The sequence below is a fragment of the Mchenga conophoros genome, linkage group LG9 (assembly GCF_057382185.1).
Source record: "Mchenga conophoros isolate Kocher_MC1m ecotype Shallow Benthic linkage group LG9, M_conophoros_male_GT1.1, whole genome shotgun sequence".
Taxonomy (NCBI): domain Eukaryota; kingdom Metazoa; phylum Chordata; class Actinopteri; order Cichliformes; family Cichlidae; genus Mchenga; species Mchenga conophoros.
The window spans coordinates 32,212,408-32,232,738 of record NC_140534.1 but is presented as its reverse complement, the minus strand read 5'-3'; the positions used below and the strand labels follow the sequence as shown (position 1 = coordinate 32,232,738).

General features: G+C 41.2%; 2 protein-coding genes across 3 annotated transcripts; one reads left to right on the top strand and one right to left on the bottom strand.

Moving 5' to 3' along the window:
- The first annotated feature begins 113 nt into the window (after positions 1-113).
- On the top strand, positions 114-6,111 carry LOC146567643 (uncharacterized). Of its 2 annotated transcripts, XM_085287651.1 has the most exons (3): positions 471-550; positions 2,125-2,354; positions 2,454-6,111. In XM_085287651.1, the coding sequence occupies exons 2-3, from the start codon at positions 2,352-2,354 to the stop codon at positions 3,561-3,563; spliced, it is 1,113 nt and encodes a 370-aa protein (XP_085143777.1). In that variant the 5' UTR covers positions 471-550; positions 2,125-2,351; the 3' UTR covers positions 3,564-6,111. The 2 variants fall into 2 exon arrangements, with proteins under 2 accessions (XP_085143778.1, XP_085143777.1); XM_085287652.1 differs by lacking the exon at positions 2,125-2,354 and having other exon boundaries at positions 114-550.
- Positions 6,112-6,369: 258 nt separating this feature from the next.
- LOC146567642 (NLR family CARD domain-containing protein 3-like) lies at positions 6,370-19,226 on the bottom strand. The gene is made up of 14 exons (XM_085287577.1): positions 18,906-19,226; positions 17,938-18,042; positions 17,602-17,721; positions 16,198-16,302; positions 15,839-15,958; positions 14,839-14,943; positions 14,503-14,622; positions 13,534-13,646; positions 11,634-13,425; positions 10,497-10,670; positions 10,011-10,184; positions 9,693-9,869; positions 9,322-9,495; positions 6,370-8,903 (listed from the first exon to the last, which is right to left on the bottom strand). Exons 1-14 carry the CDS (start codon positions 18,986-18,988, stop codon positions 8,879-8,881), a joined length of 3,387 nt encoding a protein of 1,128 aa, XP_085143703.1. The 5' UTR covers positions 18,989-19,226; the 3' UTR covers positions 6,370-8,878.
- Between the last annotated feature and the right edge of the window lie 1,105 nt (positions 19,227-20,331).

The following is a 20,331-nucleotide window of genomic DNA, read 5'->3' as shown; positions in this document are numbered from 1 at the left end:
TAAAAGTACCGTGGAGCTTCTTCACGAATTAAATTATGATTTTTTTAAAATTATATTTTATTAAATTTTATTGTATTTTATTTCCAATCTTCTTTTAGTTTTTTATTGATTTTTTTAATGTTGAGGGCTATTCTGTTGTTTCCTTTACTCATTTTTATTCCATTTTAATTTAATTGTTATTTTTAAATTTACCCCGAGCTCCTTACTAAATTACAAATGTTTATTTTTTTATATTTATTATTATATGACATTTTAACTTGTTAAGCTCATTTTATGTGACTTTATTTATTAGTTTACACGTAACTGAGTCCCTTCTAGGGTAACTTGTATCTTATCGTACAATATCGTTCTGTTGTACAGTTTTTTACTGAACTGTTTTTCGCTGACTGCTGGTACTTTTAAAGTACATCCAGGGCTCCAGGGGGCGCTCTGTCATGTGTTTTCAGCTCGTTAGTTTGTCCTGAAAGAAAACACACGTCTTTTTGTGTGTTTTCTTTTTGTGGCTCAGCTAGCTTTCTGCAGGAAATCTGACCATCTGCATCGATTAAAGGTGAACGATTAGCTGTACCTGAACATTTGTGCATGCAGTTCAACTCTTTTCCTTTAATGTTAAAGAGCCAACTAGTTCATAGTGGAGAAATCTGAACCTCAGAGCTGCCTCTATCTACTGATTAGCTGTTCGTTGCTAAGCTAATGGTTGTGATGGCTGACTTCGGCTGCAGGGTCGTGCTGAATGTTGACTCTATTCTTGCTGTTATTTAAAAGAATAAACAGAAAAGACTTGAGCAGAAAAATAGGTCGTGGCGGATTATTTATTAGAGAAAAAATGTTTCGTTAAAATGTGAAGTATCGCTGCTCACGTCTCACTTCTACTTAAAACAGAACATTTTGAATGGAAGTCTTGTTATAACAGGAATGATCAAAATAAACATTTAAACGTGCACTTATAAAAAAGGAATACAAAATTATAATGAAAAATTATAATAGTAGCTTATATAATCTACATGTATGTGAAAATTAAAATATTATAATAGAAAAAATGGTCTTAATGGCAATTGCATGAATTATGGGCAAGAGCTGTGCAGTTACATAAATAAACAGTAAAATACTTACTGTAATCACAAATGATTATTTGACATAATAAACACAATTACAGATTTTGTAAATAATACAAGTAGTTATTGTACATGTATATAATAATATAATAATTGTATTATGAACAATAATTCTCTTGTTTATTGTCTATTTATATGTTAATGCTTACCTGCATCAATGAATGAGTAGCATACAAGCATGTACAGATAAAAACTACGAACAAATACCTGGACATGTAATATTAAAATTCATTAATCATTAATTAATAATATATTTCCTGCTGAGTGGAACTGCTTTTACTCAAATTCAGCTCCATCACCGTGCAGACCTACATCTTTCAGCTGCTCCATCCCACCCCATCCCTGGGATCTTCCTTTGTGTCACCAACTGCCTGCATGTCCTCCTCCACTACATCCATGATTCTTCTCTGAGGTCTTCCTCTCTTCCTCCTCCCTTGCAGCTCCATCTTCAACATCCTTTCTCCTCCTTTGCACATGTCCAAACCACCTCAGGCTCGTGTGTCTAACTTCTCCTTCTGATCTTTTTATTTCTAAGTCTTTCCATCCTGGTCACTCCAAACAAAAATAAAACTTGGATAATATTTAGTATTTATGAATAAATGTTAAGTGTTTTTCACACGTAGACTTTGGTGGGCTGCCCAGAGGGATGAAGAAAGTTTACCTATAAACCCCGAGTCAGAGATGAGGGGTGTCACAAGGGCAGTTATCGACTTTCTCTGCTAAACCAGACTTTGTCCTTGAGGCTCTGAGTGCGCTCTCATATAAAGGGGCCTTTCACACATTATAGGAGTATTCTTCCACACAAAATGATCTGTTATGAGTCCAGCATGTTCCAAGCTAGCACACCACTCAGGTGTGTTTTGAGATTTATTTTTATTGTTTTATCAATTTCAGACAGCATCTCAGTCAGTTCACTATCACATATTCCCATATGCTCTTATTTTGAAAGTTGATTCACTATTGACAAACTTGCATCGGCCCTTCCTGTCTCCCGTTTTTCCAACAATAGGCTGATCAGAGTGCTTTTGCTGTGACTGCCAGACTCTGATCCTGTGGTCAGACTGACTTTGACTTCACCGTCTTGGGTGATGTTAGTCCTTGTTCTGCTCTTTGAGATGGAGCTGCTCTCTAACCAGGATGTGATGCAGGTGGAGGATTGTTTCATGAGCTGCCACGCCGAGCAGAACGAGGACGCCAGTCACAAACCAATATTTACTGTCAGGAAATACTGTGTATATGGTATTGATTTATTGATATATCTCAGAAAGACTTTTTATGCCTTCATTCTGTAGTATTTTATCTGTTTGCTGGGTATGTAATACATTTTTCTCCTTTCAGACGGCTTCCAAGCAGTCGACCGTTCAAAGCGGAGGTGCAGGAAAAGCATCATCATCCTCGGTCATGGCCGGAAACAAAAACTGGGATGGCGCCGGTGGGATGGACCAGATAACAGTCGTGAGAATAGACGACACTCACATCGCTGAAGAGGAGTCACACGTCGACGGGAAGGTGTTCTACGAGGTGGAGTGCTCGCTGCCTGCAGAGGACGAGGTCGTGGGAGAGGATGACGATGACGGCGTCTACGTCATCGAGTATTCAAACCCTGAAGAGGAGGGGGAGAGTTACCAGTTCACGATGTCCGTAGATCGGTCGCTCCCAGCGAAAGAGCCGATTGTTAAAACTCCGGTGGTCAGCGAGAACCCCGGAGCTCTGCTGCCGTCCAGACCGGCGAGGTTGCGACCTCAGGTGAGCCAGAAGAGGAGGTTGGTAACCGAGGAAGAGGAGATCAAAAGCGAAGAGTTCACGGTGAGCAATACGAGCGTGCTGGCGCTGGGAGAGGATTACAGCGATGTGATGGAGATGAACTCGGGCTCAGGTAAGAAACTGGTGTGCACGATGTGCCCGCCGCCCGGTAAGCTTTTCAAGAGGGCGTCTGGGCTGGCGGTGCATTTAAAGCAGATGCACCACATGGAGGGGAAGAAGACGTTCTTCTGCAACTCCTGCCAGCAGTCACTCCGCACTCAGATCGAGCTCGACGCGCACACGAGGCGCCACGCCAACCAGGACGCCGTGTTCGTCTGCCGCCTCTGCGCAGCCGAGGAGGAAGCCGGCACGGAGGAGAAGAAGGGGTTCAAAGGGTCCAGGTGGGGCCTGAAGAAGCACCTGGAAAAAGAGCATCCAGGTGTTATCCCGCGCTGTGACATCTGCAACAAAGGCTTCAAGACGCTCGTGTCGTACCTCGCCGACCAGTTCCGGCACGTCGGGGTGTCGCCGTACTACTGCGCCAAGTGTCAGATCTACGAAATGACTGAGCGCGGTCTGAGCGTGCACATCAGAAACCACAACAAGAAGAAGATGACTGAGCAGAAGGCTAATGAAAGCCGCCTGCAGACTTTTGAAGTCTCCGCCGGTGCTGATAACTCGGCGACAGACGACTCCGACTTCTGACGCTCCAGACTCACCGTTTAGCTTCGTGTTCGAGTGAAGCGGCTCACAGACGTCAGGGTCAAATCCCACATTTTATGCATCTGAACTGAACTTTGGGCAGAAAAACTTTTCCCCTAACAGTTAGAAAACCTTTTTTGTGTGTGTGCAGTTAATGACCAAACATGTTACTGTTTAAGTAGAAGTGTCTAAGATTTATTTGAATTCCCTTCCTTTATTTTCAATTAAGGATAATCGTAGTTGATGAAACGGGACAAAAAACTTGTCTCAAAGAAAAACGTCCAGGAAACGGTCAGAATCAGCACAGGCGTCCATATAATAGAGGTGGGAATCACCATACATCCAACGATACGATATTATCACAATACTTAACGCACGATACGATATTATTGCAATTTTTAAAAATATTTTGCGATATTCAGATTCTGTACATAAAGGTAAACTTTATCAATATTCATTTTATCTAATATCAAAGTCTCGCACTCAGTCTTTCTCTCATTTCAGTTTTATTGTTGACAAACTGAACGGTTTGTATTACAGTCTAGTCCAACTTAACTGAATGCAACCATCTGGTACAATTATAGCTATTTATGAAAACTATGCGGCCCATTCAGCAACTGAAGAATTTCAAAGTAAATTAAAACAAAATATAATTTTACATTAAATAAAAAAGTTTTAAACTTAATTAAAATAAAACATGTCTTAAATTAAAATAAGTAAACTGTCATGTTTATTGCTGCCAAAAACAGTTAAACACATTTGGACAGTGTCAGGATTCTTGCTCAGAAAAAGGATCAACATGCTCTGAAGTCAGAGCACAAAAACCTTTTTTGTAACAAAATATCGATTTCTGCTGTCCCTGTATCGATACATTATTAGCAAACAAAATATCACGATACTACACAGTATCGATTTTTTCCCCACCCTTACCATATAACTACTGTGTGTTTATTTAAAAGACATTTTACACATTTAATCACAGCCTTCAGTAACCATCTTTTTTAAATGTTGCTGATATCTGTGGCGCACGCACACAGTCAGATTAGTCTTCTTACCTTGCAGGTTAACCCGTAATGATCACAGCTGTGATTCCATCAGAAGTGACTTCCAGGGTCGCCTTAAGTCTGTTTTTAAAAGAAAGTTAAGCAGCACAGAGCAGGCGATTAGGTCAGGAAGTCAGAGACCGCAACAGCATAAAGAATTTGATATATTTTCAAAATAAAAGATCATTTGAAGACTAAACGCTTGTTTCTGAAACACTTCCGCTGTGAAAGGTGGATCAAAACTTCACCAAAGAGAAGCAGCCGCTGTGTTTCAGGGTTAAGTTTACGCGCTCATTTTCCCTGCACGAATAGCAGGACTGTACTTATGATGGCCCCCTACAACCAGCAGGTAACTACTACTGTACATCAATAAAATGAATATATCTAAACTGGGACGTGTTTCAGTCTGGGTAAAAGTCAGCTAGAAAAAAGGGCCAACGGTCCAACTTTGAAGTTTGAGACATCAGAGCAGGTTACAGCCAATCTGGTGCAGTTTTCTAAAAATCGCACTCTTGGACTAAAACTGAATTTTCCAAACATAAATGCAGTTGTTTGGAGGCGTTATTACAGAAACTTTCCAGGTGTAACTCCCATTTCATGAAGTGTTACAGAAAAATATAGCCGACACAAACAGACCCAAGCTTTCAGTCACATCACATGATCTTTTTTTACAGGTGCTAAAATAAAAGGATCAAACACTCTGGACCAGCAAACAAAGGAAACACCCCAAACACTAAGACATTTAAGCTGTTTGTGGAGTGAAAATGCCAAAAGTTTGAACCTTTCACTTCACTTGGTGTGCGTTATTTTTATATATTACTGGTCAGCTGACCTCAAGAAGTTACGACAGAAGACACATTCAAAGCTGTTCATTTGCCTTTTTCGTTGAGTATGTGTTATACCTTTTCTGAAGGAGCTTTCCAAGGTGAAAAAGCTACAAATATTTAAAAAGACCCAAAAAACTTTAAAATACACATAACTTTGTGTAACAGGAATACAGATAATTAGCATTAATGGTCCCTGTATACTCAATGTAGGACTCTTTTAGTGGACTCTGGCCACACATTGGAAACCAATGAAATGTTACAGTCTTAACTGCGTTTGTGAAGTTTGTACTGAAATATGCATCAACACTAAATCAAGCATAAAACTCTTTTCGAGGCTAAAATGTGGCTTTTAAAGAGCCGGCCGTGTGTAATTACATTGCCACAGAGCTCACTCGTTGCAGGAGCCGAAACCTTTCAAATGTTATTTTAAAGTCATCCTGTCATAACTGTACGTTTTATCTTACAGGAGGTGAAAATCATTCGAATATGAACTGAGTTTGCTGCATAACACTGAAAAGAGATGCAACGAGCTGTGTTATGAAGCGTTTTAGTTTTTCTTCTTTTTAATTGAAATGCAGTGAAATCGCAGGTTTGCTGTGTTAATTTTTTTGCATTTTTGTTCTTTGCTGTGGTGATTTCATTTTTTGCCTGCGACATTGCATTAAAGGGAAATGCCACTGATTCTTAGCGCTGCTGTTTTCTGTTCACATTTTTACCCTGGAAAGTGAGTGTGGATGAGTTTTTATACTGAAGGGGGTTTACAAGGTGCTTCATGTGTCACAGTTTTTTTATTTTGCAAGTTTTTAAAAACATTTCTTTAATAAAAAAAATTAATTGAGAGCAACAAGCAGACAAAAAGCCAACAAACGACAAATCTCATCTCAGTTGACATAAGCTAAATATTGCATCTTTCACAATAAAACGCTCCTGAGGTTCACGTTCTGTGAAATTATTTTTTATTCAAATGACAGGTGTAGTGTAAACATACATTTATGCTTTGCACTTAAATGCTGTAAAAACTACAAAGATAAATATAAAGTAGACATTTGGCTGCATTCACATAAAAAAGGTTGTTTCCCATTTTAAAAACAGCTTTTAACAGCCTGTTTACGGAGGCCTCGTGTGACACCTGGAGCTCGACTGGCTCATTCCTCCATCACCTCAGCAAACAGGACTAGCTATCTCTGCTACTGGTCAAGCATCTTCTGATGCAAGCTGTGTTTCTAACTTTAGTCTGTAGCACCATGTTGGTGAAAGATGACAGGAGACGAGCTGTTGGCATCCCCACAGCAGGTGAAGCCAAAGTAGGCAGCTTTTGAAAAAAAATTTCTTCTTTCGGTTAGATGTTAATCAGGTAGAGTTCATAATATTTTCCTCCATCCAGCAGCTGCTCGTGACTGTTTGTGCACATTTTTACAGCAATAATAATGCATGTTATCAAAAATGGCTTTAAATCTAATGAAAACATATTTATCTTGCAGCCAAACCCAACTACAGCAACCAGATGTTCTTTCTTTACTGATGTTGGGTTTTTTAAACGTCCATGCACATTTTTCTGCTGTTTTCTATGTGTAGTCCCATTGGAGCACTATTAATCTGAATTTGATCGTCTAGAAAAATGTATATGTGGATGAGGGTTATTGAGTCTGGGCTGTGTCGTGTATTTTAACATTTTTATATTGAAGGCACAAACGAGCATCAAGAAACAAAGAGACACAAAACAGGTTGTCAGAGGTAATACAATAAAACAGTCAGTAGGTGACTGTGGTAACGGTTATTTAACATCAGTGAAAGACAAAACAACAACAATATCAACAAAAACGATGCATGTTTCCTCCCTTTTTTCCATCTGTAAGTCAAATTTTCAGGTTATTATCAAACTTGAAATTACAGTTCAGGTTGGGCTCAGACTCGAAACACTGAGAAAATTATAAACTGACAACAAAAACACTTTGAACTCTAACCATAAACTGAAATTATGACTTACTGATGTGGAAAACAAGTTTTTTCAGTGGCAGGAACAAGCTTCCACACACCCAGCTTTTGGCATTTATAACAGGTGGGCCCTGTTAAATACTGCAGCACTGTGAGCACATTTCTGCTACTACTACTGTTTTCTTTCTTATTATGTTTACATTTAACTCTTATTGCAAAAATAAATTTACTCTGGTGGGAGAGTGCAGATAATTTTTTGCTTTAACAGTAAAAAAACAGTGAAAGTGAAAGTACAGATGCAGTGGCCTGGGTTCAAGTCTGACCTGTGGCCGTTTGTTGTGTGTCTCTCTGCTTTCTGTCTGTCTTCACTATTCAATAAAGGCAAAAAATTTAAAAGTACAGATACTGGTGTTTCTGATAAACTGATACTGGTGTTTGTAAACATTGTGTATTGTAGTGCTCTGCAGAGTTCACAGCACCACAGGACAGTCCACCTTAACGGAGCTGAGACAGGTGACCTGGTTATGTCAGTTTTGAACCACGCTACATACAAGATGTGTGACGGGCTGATTTGGTATTTTAAGTTTATTTTAGTTTGTTATCCCAGCAAAGTCACCTGACATAAGATAAGATAAGATAACCTTTATTAGTCCCACGCGTGGGAAATTTGTTTAAAGTTAAAGGTTCTGTCAGATCAGATTTTTGTTTTTAAAAGGCCGCAGACCATGAAATAAGTAAACATTTATCAGCCATCATTATCACAGAGCTAAATGCAAACAACAGCAACAAACACGTTCTATAAAATCACATCTCTAATCATCGCATCATCTGTCTACTGTCACCCAGTCGTCCTGAGACCTGCAGCTGTTACTGGGCGGGATTTGAATGATGCCACCAATCAGGAAGAGAGTGAGTCACTAAGGCACCGGAGTTACTGGGCGGGATTTGTGCAGCTAATACTTTATTTATTGACAAATATAGTCATATATGTTGGTGGGAGATAGGCCAAGATAAACAGTGTTCGGGGACCCCGCCCCTCCCTGAGCCTGGTTCTGCTGGAGGTTTCTTCCTGTTAAAAGTAAGTTTTTCTTCCCACTGTCACCAAAGCGTTTGCTCATAGGGGGTCATCTGATCGTTGGGGTTTTTCTCTGTTCTCTTTGTATTATTGTAGGGTCTTTACCTTACAATATAAAACACCATGAGGCAACTGTTGTTGCGATTTGGTGTTATATAAATAAAATTGATTTGAATATTCTTTTGAAGAAATGTACAAACGGTGGATTTGATCCCAGACTGGATTTCCAAAGAGGGTTAACGGAGGAGCTTTAGAAAGGATCCCAGTGTATCGCAGCCTGTGTAGAAGGTTTGGTTTCTGAAAACAGTGCAGTCCACTCTGCAGCGCTGACAATCATCTACACTTCCTCTCACTCTTCTGTCAGTCGCTGCTGGATGAATGTCTACGTCCCAACAATATGGCCACAATCAGGGCGTCTCTGCACACGAGGACATACGTTCACTTACGCATCGGTGACTCCCACCTGAAAAGAGAAACAATTGAGGTGATAAGTTAGTGTTTACAGAGACTCACGCAGTCAGCTGTCAGTCACTGATGCAGCACATGAGCAGCATAGCAGCTTCCTCAGCGCTCATGTTTCCTTAAGCATGCTGAGTTCAAAGACTTGCATGCTTGTATTACAGAGGGGTTGCTACCTTACAACATAAAATGCCTTGAGGCGACTGATGTTATGATTTGATGCGACATAAATAAATTTGAATTCAATGGATTCAAGTCTTTTTTTTTCTCAGCAGATTTCACTCAAGACAAATTTAATGTTGAATATTTAGAAAAGTGCCCTGAAGACCATAGAATCTATAAAGGGGAGATCATGAGGAGGGGACTTCTATGACAGGCTGATTGGTGAGGCTGAAGCAGATTAATAACAACCTCCTACTGACCTGAACGTCTCCAGTCTGTAGTCTGGATTCTTCTGAAGATCAATCAGTGCTGTCACGTCATAATTCTTCAAGTAGTTGTTGCTCATGTCCAGCTCTCTCAAATGGGAGGGGTTCGACTTCAACGCTAAGACCAGAGGATGGCAGCTGTACCTCGTCAATCTGCATTCCCACAGTCTGAATAAAAAATAAAACAGGTTTAGAAAAACAAACTCCCACTTCACAAAGTTAGGTGTTTGATAATAATGTGTTCAGAGAAGAAGAAAATTTAACATAGAGAAGTTTAGAAAACTGCAACGCAAAAACAAAAAAATAAAGGCAAATAGATGCAGTGATTCAAACTGAGGAAGTGGAAAAGAAAAATGTTGACTGACTTTAGAATCTCCAGCCTACAGTCTGGACTGCCCAGAAAATCACACAGGTAGTCCACACCATCATCCTTCAGCTTGTTGTTTCCAGACAGGTCCAGCTCCCTCAGATATGAGGGGTTGGACTTGAGAGCAGAGACCAGAAAACTACAACTGTAGGATGACAATCTGCAGATCCTCAACCTAAATGAAAAATAAAGATCACCTAAATAACATATTTTACAATCAAATCGTATTTTAGGTTTTAAGTGTGTTAACATTTCCTAATCCTGCAAACCGCCATCAACTGAAAAGCAGGAAACCAGAATAAAAGAAAACTCTGACCTCAGAGCCTCCAGTCGACAATCTGGACTCTCCAGAAAAACACAAAGCAGCTCCACTCCTGAATCGTGCAGCTTATTGTCACTCAGGTCGAGCTCTCTCAGATGGGAGGGGTTGGACATGAGCGCACGGACCAGAGAATCACAGCTGGTCTCTGACAACCTGCATGAACTCAAACTGGACACAGAACAAAACAGTTTAAACTCCTAGTTGAGAACATTTAGTGTTCACAATCTCAAACCTTTTATTAAACAGGCCTGAGAGTCAAACTATGTTATTGATGAGCTTGGATTTGGATTTGGCTCGATCTTCAGCAGGAAAAGACGAGTTCAGACTCTTTGTAGATTCAAATACGCATCTATAGTCATTAGTGTTAGTCATAAACATATTGAGATATTAGATATTAAATTATATGTTTGTGAAAATCTGATCACTGAACACTTGGGGGAAGAATTATTATTATTTTTTGAATTTAAAGTATGAACTGACTTCAGAAACTCTAGTTTACAGTTTTGACTTTTGAGTCCACCAGTCAGCAGCTCCATTCCTGGGTCTTTCAGGTAGTTTCCACTCAGGTCCAGATGTACCAGGTGGGAGGGTCTGGAATTCAGGGCTGAGGCCACGACTTCACAGTGAGTATCTGAGAGCTCACAGCCAGGGAGTCTGTCACACACATTAATACACATACAACAAAATGTGTTACAATACATTTATAGACCCCATACAGTCCGCAGTCTGCTACACTCCCACATCAGATTCCCCAAAGATATCGAGAGGCCATCTTTTCCAGGAAAATGTTATTGTCCACTGCATTTAATGTGACTTTGGGCTTCATCCTCCTGAGGCCGCATTTGTTGGCCGATTGCGTCACAGCGATGTGACAAAGGCTGTCTAAAGTCGTAGACTCCGACAAATGAGGCCGACAAATCCGTCCTCCTTTTCCCCAGATTTGAAGGATGGGTTGGGTGTATCCTTTGTGGCCCACCATATCCCAGAATTCATAGTGCGGCCCAGCCAATTCCAATTTCCAACAATGGCAGCTGTTACTAAGTTTTATTATTAGTCTTTCTGGGTCACAAAATAAACTTTTAAGATATTTTCAGGTGAGAATGTCGCTGTGTAAACTTCTAATATCTGCTCAGTTTTTTAAGATATCACATATTTGTAAAAGTGCTCCGACGTTTTCTGAGACATCTGTTACCCACCAGCTCGATAGCTAGCCGGGGTTCAAGGCTCACTAGAGCTGGCGAGAACAGCAAACTCGTTTTCAAACCCAGCGTGGTCTTTCGCTACTCAGGTTAAACATAAGTTACTTAGATAATTTAAAAATGTTATTGTTTGGCTTTTTTCAGTGTTTTATTAGTTCGTAAGTTAATTGGTTTGGCTGAGATTAAAGTTCGCTCACTTCTGGCCTACCCGGCCTTCGAAGGACCTGGCCCACGTAGACTGCAAAGGCCGGGTCCTCAGGAGGATGCAGCCCATGAATTTGGACACGGCTTTTGTCTACTTTTTATGGAGTTGAACTTACTGAACATACTCCCGTTAGTTTCATATCGGTACCAAATGATACACTGGTAGAGTCAAATACTACGTTTGACTCCAAAAGAAATTTCCACCTGGACTTACCGAGCCTTTCTGCAGTTTCTCACAGCTGGGATCAATCTCAGTCGTCCCTCCAGTGATGTCTTGTACCTCTTCAAGTCAAGCTCCTCCAGAACCTCCTCTGACATCTGCAGCATGTAGGCCAGAGCTGAGCAGTGGATCTCAGAGAGCTCCTTCTCTGATCTGTTTTCTGACCTCAGGAACTCTTGGATCTCCTGAGATACCGAGAGGTCATTCATCTCTATCAGGCAGTGGAAGATGTTGATGCTTCTGTCGGGGGCGATTTTTGTTTTCTTCTCCTTGAGGCTGTTAACGGTTCTCTGGATGATTTCTGGAGTGATCTCTGCCTTGCCCAGCAGACTTCCTAAGATTTTCTGGTTGGATTCCAGAGTGAGGCCATGAAGGAAACGAACAAACAGATCCAAGTGGCCATTTTTACTTTTGAGGGACTTGTCCATGACTCTGCTCAGAAAGACATCCAGAGATGTGTCACTGTTTGTGTTGTCCCACTTTGTCCCCGGGAATTGCTTCAACACCTCTATGTCCTTGTTAGTGTAACAGTGAAACATGTAGACGGCAGCCAGAAACTCCTGGATGCTCAGATGAACAAAGCAGTAGACTGGTTTCTCGAAGATCACACACTCTTTTTTGAAGATTACTGCACAAACCCCTGAATACACCAAGGCCTCATTGGGATCCAGACCACACTCCTCCAGGTCTTCTTGGTAGAACATGATGCTTCCTTTCTCCAAATGTTCGTATGCCAGCCTTCCCAGCTTCAGAAGAACCTCCCGATCAGCCTCTGCTACCTCCTGTGCCATCTCTTGTCCCTCATGATATTTGTGCTTCTTTCTCTTCATCTGAACAAGAAGGAAGTGTGAGTACATATCCGTCAGGGTCTTGGGCAGCTCTTCCCTCTGCTCTGTAGTCAACATGTCTTCAAGGACTGTAGCGGTGATCCAGCAGAAGACTGGGATTCTACACATGATGTGGAGGCTCCTAGATGACTTGATGTGGGAGATGACTCTACTGGACCGTTCTTCATCACTCAGTCTCTTCCTGAAGTACTCCTCCTTCTGCTCATCCGTGAATCCACGTACTTCTGTGACCCTGTCGACATATCTAGAAGGGATCAGATTGGCTGCTGCAGGTCTGGAAGTTATCCAGATGAGAGCCGAGCGAAGCAGACTCCCCTCGATGAGGTTTGTCAGCAGCTCACAGACTGATGACTTCTGTGTGACGTCTGATATGATCTTTGTTATGGTGAAATCCAGTGAAAGTCTGCTTTCATCCAGGCCATCAAAGATGAGCAAAAGTTTACAGAGATCCAGGTTCTCCGCTGTGACCTTCTTTAATGTTGGATGGAAAACGTGGAGCAGCTCCAGAAGACTGTACTGCTCATCTCGTATCAGGTTCAGCTCTCTGAATGAGAGCAGAACCACCACATTAATGTCTTGGTTTTCCAAGCCCTCTGCCCAGTCCAGAGTGAACTTCTGAACCGAGAAGGTCTTCCCAACTCCAGCGATGCCATTTGTCAGAACGACTCGGATATCTGTTTGTTGGTCAGGTAAGGCTTTAAAGATCTCATGGCACTTGATTGGAGTGTCCTGGTCGGTGTTCTTGGAAGGTGTCTCAAGCTGCCTCACCTCATGCTGCGTGTTCACATCTTCAGGCTGCCCCTCCGTGATGTAGAGCTCAGTGTAGATCCTGTTGAGGAGGGTTCCTTCGGTTTCATGAGTTCCTTCAGTCACACGTTCACATTTCCTCTTCAGTATGAGCTTATGATGATCTAAAACCTCCTGCAAACCACCATCAACTGAAAAGAAGGAAAACACAATATAAGAAAACTCTTAAATGTCTGAACAAGAAGCTAAACTCCAGTTTTCAGAAATGAAGCTACCAGCAAATAGATGTTCAGTCTTACTTGGTATCAAGCTGCTCGGACTGGCTGTCTGGACTCCAGCTGTGGTTCCTGAGTGGTGCCAGGAGGGCAGCTTTGATGAAGCAGACCAGTCCCTGCATGAAGTGAAGCACTGTCTGCAGAAGTGTCATAAATATCAAAGTTTAATAACATGCTGGCTTACAGAAAAATATCATTATTGAATCATATTTAAATACAACACCTCTGTTTTATTTCTGCTTTAACAGAATCACACATGTAAATGAGGTAATGATTAGTAAAGTCATCCATGTGCCCTAATGCTAATACCCTCACCGACAGCTTTATGTTATTGGTTTTGATTTGGCAGGATTATTGAAAGAAATTCAAAAACTATTGTACAGTCTGACCAATCACTGACACTATGGTCCCTGCTACAGAGCAGAGGAACCCTCTGGCTTTTTATCAGTGCACCGGAGCACAGCTGCAATAGTGCATCTGTGCATGGGTAACTTCCACATCTGTTAAAGCACCATTAATGCTGGATAGTAGCTTTTAGGACAATATATGCTGCAGCTGAGACAATAGGTTTTTAAAAAGGCCAAACTACAGTTTGTATACCGACAGGACGACTAAGCTTTAGCAAAAGACTAGTAGACCAAACTAAAAAGTCAGAATGTATCAGGAGAAAAGTTACATTCAGGCCTTTATGTCTTGGAGACATAAGTGAATTGCATCCTGCTTTGTGTATACGATAACAATGAAAATAATGTTTTCACAGGACCTTTGAAAATCTAAGTGCACCCTTACTGCTTCCATAGCGATTAGGAGGGTACGTATCATCCAGGGGCTTCCAAACAAATGCCCTTCATTGAATAATCAAATGTGAACATCTCTATAAAAGTAAAAGCTTAGACAGTTTGCTAATACGATTGGACAATGGACAAATAAATGTCAACAGCTCTGTGTTGTAATTAACATTAACAACTATTTAGAGAAGAAGCGGTCTCTTACTCTGTGTGTGAGGGTCCGGGTTGATTCCTTAAGTCTGGAGGGGCATCTCTGGATATGTCACTCTTCATAGACAGCCAGTGGGATACTGAAGATGCCACTCTGTGTCTGTGCTGCCCACCTCTGGAAACACAAAGATAATAAACTGGAACCTTCCTGTTTTTATATTAGATGCACACAGAACTGCAAGAACTCCTTTATTCATGAGTTTATGTTGATGCTCGTTAAACAAGTTCATCACTGAAGCTTTGCTGTGTTCATAGGAATGCATTCTTAGTTTTCTTCCTGCTTCACCATGAGTCACCTTCACCTCTGTTTGCAGCACAAACTGAGTCTTACTCTGTGTGTGAGGGTCCAGGTTGATTCCTTAAGTCTGGAGGGGCTTCTATGGAAATGTCACTCCTCATGGACAACCAGTCGGATCCTGGAGACGCCGCTCTCTGTCTGTGCACGAATGTAGAATAAATCACAAATTGCTCTTATTGTGTCAGAATCAGATTAAGTGGACTAAAGTTCAGGATTTCTTTAGTAAAACCTGAATGTTCCCATGCATCATGATACTAAAACCTCACAGCTGCATATGTAGTGCTGTGCTTTATAAAGAATGGAGTTAAAATATATCAACAGATAACTTGGGATACACACCTCTGTTTTCTTTTTTCCAGTGTTAATTGTAGATTAGCATTTTAAACTGTGGAAGTCAAAACACTTTTACCTAAACTGCTGTAAAACTGTGTAAAATGGAGATCAGCTCAATCCTCTTTACATCACAGTACAAAGACAACATCCTCAAACCAGTAAATAACTCCTCATTTTGAATTTTATCTCAGTTTGGGCGCTGACCAGATGTGTCTGCAGCCACGTGAACAGAAAAACAGGAGAAAGAAAGTTTTTATTTCGAGTGAGTATCTGATTAAACGTATGTGTAGTTTCTCAGTCATCCAGGTCATGGTAGTTTAGCAACATGTTCTCACTCCCAAAGCATAACATTTTACACTAGCTGACAAATCGTCTGTATATTACACTTTGGCCACCCAACATGTCCCTATGTTACAAGTTCAGAAAAATGTGGAAACAATATAACCATTTAGAATGAATCCACACATGTACGTTTATTCTACCTAAATCGCTTTGGAAAATACTACCTAACACGATTAAGGTCATGGTTAGGGCTGGAATACACGACTGTGTTATACCTTATAAACCCAGTTTTTAAATCAATAAGTAGTTTCCTAGAATAGAGCGATATATGTGATCTAATAGTTCTGCTTAAGAAAGCGTTGTTCTTCGGTCTGAAAGTTAACCATCAGGTCTGTTCTCAGAAGAAGCGGTCTCTTACTTTGTGTGTGAGGGTCCGGGTTGATTCCTTAAGTCTGGAGGGGCATCTCTGGATATGTCACTCTTCATAGACAGCCAGTCGGATACTGAAGATGCCACTCTGTGTCTGTGCTGCCCACCTCTGGAAACACAAAGATAATAAACTGGAACCTTCCTGTTTTTATATTAGATGCACACAGAACTGCAAGAACTCCTTTATTTATGAGTTTATGTTGATGCTCGTTAAACAAGTTTCTCTTTTCAGTCCATTAAACGTCATCACTGAAGCTTTGCTGTGTTCATAGGAATGCATTCTTAGTTTTCTTCCTGCTTCACCATGAGTCACCTTCACCTCTGTTTACAGCACAAACTGAGTCTTACTCTGTGTGTGAGGGTCCAGGTTGATTCCTTAAGTCTGGAGGGGCTTCTATGGAAATGTCACTCATCATGGACAACCAGTCGGATCCTGGAGACGCCGCTCTCTGTCTGTGCACGAATGTAGAATAAATCACAAATTGCTCTTATTGTGTCAGAATCAGATTAAAAAGACTAAAGCAGCGGTCCCCAACCCCCGGGCCAGGGACCGGTACCAGTCCGTGAGTCATTTGGTCTCGGGCTGCGAGAGTTGAGGCTCGGGTGTGAAATTTATGGTTTTCAGTGTTTTTATCGCCATTTGTTATCATTTTTATGGGTAACTTGGTTTCCCTGGGTCTTTTCCTGTGTCTTATGAAAAAATCTTCGTTTTTTTTGGTACCAGTACTGGTTTCATTTTGTTGTATTTATCCGTGACACCTTAAAGGCCGGTCCGTGAAAATATTGTCAACATAAACATGCCTGACTGCACAGGTCACAGAGAGATCATTTTTAAGACAGGTAGGATCTCAGCCACGATAACAAAAATATTTCTGTAACTCCAATAAAATGTTCTAGCCTATGCAATAAAATACAGGGATCCATAGTGTCAAAGGCAGCCTTAGATCATTAAAGTAATAAAAGTAAAGTGTGATCATTGTCTGCATTCACCAACAGATCGTTTACCACTTTGATTAAGGCCGTTTCTGTGGAGTGATTTGGTCTAAAAACAGACTGAAATGGCTCAAACAGATTGTTTGTTGACAGATGCTCAGCAGGCTGCTTAAAAACAACTTTTTCAAAGACCTTAGGCAAAAAAAGGTGTGAGGTGGGTCTATAGCTCGCACCAACAGCTCTAAAACTGTGTCAAATATAAATCAGCTCAATCCTCTTTACATCACAGAACAAAGACAACATCCTCAAACTGGTAAATAACTCCTCATTTTGAATTTTATCTCAGTTTGGGCGCTGACCAGATGTGTCTGCAGCCACGTGAACAGAAAAACAGGAGAAAGAAGGTTTTTTGAACGTATGTGTAGTTTCTCAGTCATCCAGGTTTAGGAGCTTGAAGAGAAGGCAACAGGACTTCTTTACGTTTTTTTATGGAGATGTTTCACCTCTGATCCAAGAGGCTTCTTCAGTTCTGCAGCATATGCAGTTTTTTAAGGGTTTATAAGGTGTAAAGTATCAGGTCTAATACAGATCCCAGAAAACCTCCAGTGTGTGTGTGAGGAAAACTCCTCATTTACATGAACAAATGTAATCTATCAGACAGATATAACTCAAATATAATATAAATATATATCTAATATAATCAATAAAAAGTTTCCTGGAATAGAGAGATATATGTGAACTAATAGTTCTGCTTTAAAAAACATTCTTCGCTCTGAAAGCTGACCATCAGGTCTGTTCTCAGAAGAAGTGGTCTCTTACTCTGTGTGTGAGGGTCCGGGTTGATTGCTGAAGTTTAGAGGGTCTTTCCTGGAGGAGTCACTCTTCATAGACAAACAGTCGGATCCTGAAGACTCTGCTCTGTGTCTGTGCTGCCCACCTCTGGAAACACAAAGATAATAAACTGGAACCTTCCTGTTTTTATATTAGATGCACACAGAACTGCAAGAACTCCTTTATTCATGAGTTTATGTTGATGCTCGTTAAACAAGTTCATCACTGAAGCTTTGCTGTGTTCATAGGAATGCATTCTTAGTTTTCTTCCTGCTTCAGCATGAGTCACCTTCACCTCTGTTTACAGCACAAACTGAGTCTTACTCTGTGTGTGAGGGTCCAGGTTGATTCCTTAAGTCTGGAGGGGCTTCTATGGAAATGTCACTCATCATGGACAAACAGTCGGATCCTGGAGACGCCGCTCTCTGTCTGTGCACGAATGTAGAATAAATCACAAATTGTAAAATGTAAATTTAAAAAAGTGGAATGACTTACAAATCTCTCTCATTTTCTTTTTAAATTCATAGTAGAACACAGTAGAAGGATAAACATGGCCCTGTGGCAACTTTAGAGTCACGTTGCTGCTGTCAAATGAAGAATTAGCTCTTTTTTCTTTTCTTTTTTTACAGATTGTAGCTTTCTTCAGTTTAAACATCTGATGTGTTTTATATAATTTGTTGTGAACAGTCGGTGATCTATGGAGGGCCTCGAGTGTCAGTCAAAGAATTTAATTTGAATCTGTCTACAACCTAAAGTGATTTCCACGTCTCCTCGTCACGCTACTTGGACCTGAGTTAATGTTAATGGATCAAGTTTAAGGCTGAGCCGCAGTGTAAAGTTCAAAGGACTCTAACATGCAGATGTTACATTAAGGACAGCGCAGAGCAGCGGTGCAGCATTTCTCTCTTGGCTGATATTCAGCATCCGTGCTGGTTTCTGCTCTTATATAATCAGCCGCTCCTCTGGTAATGTCTCTGACCGGGCAGTCAGTCGATCCACTCTGGGGGAAATGATGGCAAACACCACCTTTCGTGTGAGCCTGAATTAAAGGGATGCAACCAGAATGTTTTTCATACTTGTGGCCATATGGGGGCAACTAAAAATATTGGGGTGGCACACTTAACACAGAATTTCCAGTTTTAATATGCTGTCAAATTTAGGTTAATTGAAAAATATGGCAAAAAAGAGGCAGAAAATAATTTTGTGCAAAGTTAATTTCCTGCTGTTGAAGTCGACGTCAATGCCCCTCCCGGGTGCAGCAGCATGAGCATTGGGCGAAAACCGGGTCTTACTTTAGATCCCAGGCTCCGGGTCTGGGGTGGTTTCTCTTCAGAGGCCGGCAGCTTCGGTCCTCTTCTTCCGCCAAATCACTCATGTTCCCTCAGTCTGAGAGTGAAAGACGGACACGTGTCAGGTTCGGGAGTGAAACAGCTTTTTGAATCCTCCGCCTGATGAAAAGCTCCGTCTTTGCTTCCCTGCTTCACCCACGGAGACACCCTGACAGCAGAATAACGATCATTATGCTGAGATCACCCTGCTTCGCTCCTTCTGCTCCTCTGTCGGCTCCAAAATGGAGTCCAGCACTTTCACTTTCACTTCTCCCCCCGTGGAGCTGCTCCTCCTCTCTCCAGTTTCTGGAAATGACTGCATCTGCCAATTTAATACCTCAAACACGAATATTTAATAACAATCCTCCAAAATCGGACTAATAACATGAAACATGAGGAGGGACTCTCAGCTTAGCAGTGGTTTGGGGAAACTCAGAGCACAGTGTGAGCAGTGAGGGGGGTTGATTTAAACATGGTGTAGTTATTAATGCAATCTGAGGTGATGGAGATGTTGATCTGGTATCGTTTTGTTCTGTGGGCAGCAGCTCTGACATCTGCAGGTGGCTGCTGCTTTAACTACGGACCCGTTGATCTGCCACCATCAGCACCATCGAAACCTCACACTGGACTCCAGGCACCTTGTCTTCTCCTTTCCTCTTCCAGGCTCCAGATAAGGGGTGTCAAACATAAGGCCCAGGGGCCAGAATCAGCCTGGTAAAGACCCCGGTAGAGCCCAGTGGACAGCTTTGGAAAATGTGAAGGATGGTGTAAAGTTCTGGAGTTTCAAATGTAGTATATAAGCTTATTTTAACACTTCCCCCATGGCCATGCTTACTACGCATAGTAATTTAGTAGCAGATAAACAATAAAATGACATAAAAGTTCCATTTTTCACTTTCTACTAAAGAAATTTCAGTTTAAAATAAGTTAAAACAAATAATAACAAACCCTTGTTAACAAATACTTCCTGTTTTATAACTACAGTACTATACTTAGAGTCCGAGCACCAGATTTTTATTCTATTTTAAACATGTATTTCTTACAGTTTAATCCCAAAGAGTCGTGCTGACAGATTTGTTCACCGCGCAGAGAAACTGATGCGTGCTGCTGAGACTGGATGTTTCATCATAAGACTCACAGAAAGAAGAGTTTCACAGGTTGGCCTCACAGTGTTAGAAGTTTGACATCCCTGCACTCGGAGCTTCGTCTTACTAATGATACGCAAAATTCACTTTCATCTGAAGACAGGACTTTGGACCTCCGAGCAACAGTTGAGGTCTTGGCTCATGAGCGGTTTGGCATCAGGACTGCGACAGCTGTGCATGGTGGCGATGTCATCCTCAGTCCACTCCATCTGAAGCTCTCCAAAGTCTTTGAGCTGTGAGGTGGG

Excerpts from the sequence above, each read along its gene's own strand:
- LOC146567642 (XM_085287577.1), bottom strand. The coding sequence starts at position 18,988 with ATGAGTGATTTGGCGGAAGAAGAGGACCGAAGCTGCCGGCCTCTGAAG. Across the intron at positions 13,647-14,502 it reads CCCGGACCCTCACACACAGA|ACAGTGCTTCACTTCATGCA; the intron begins GTAAGAGACCGC and ends ACACTTCTGCAG. Across the intron at positions 9,496-9,692 it reads TGTAGGCTGGAGATTCTAAA|ACTGTGGGAATGCAGATTGA; the intron begins GTCAGTCAACAT and ends TTTTTTATTCAG.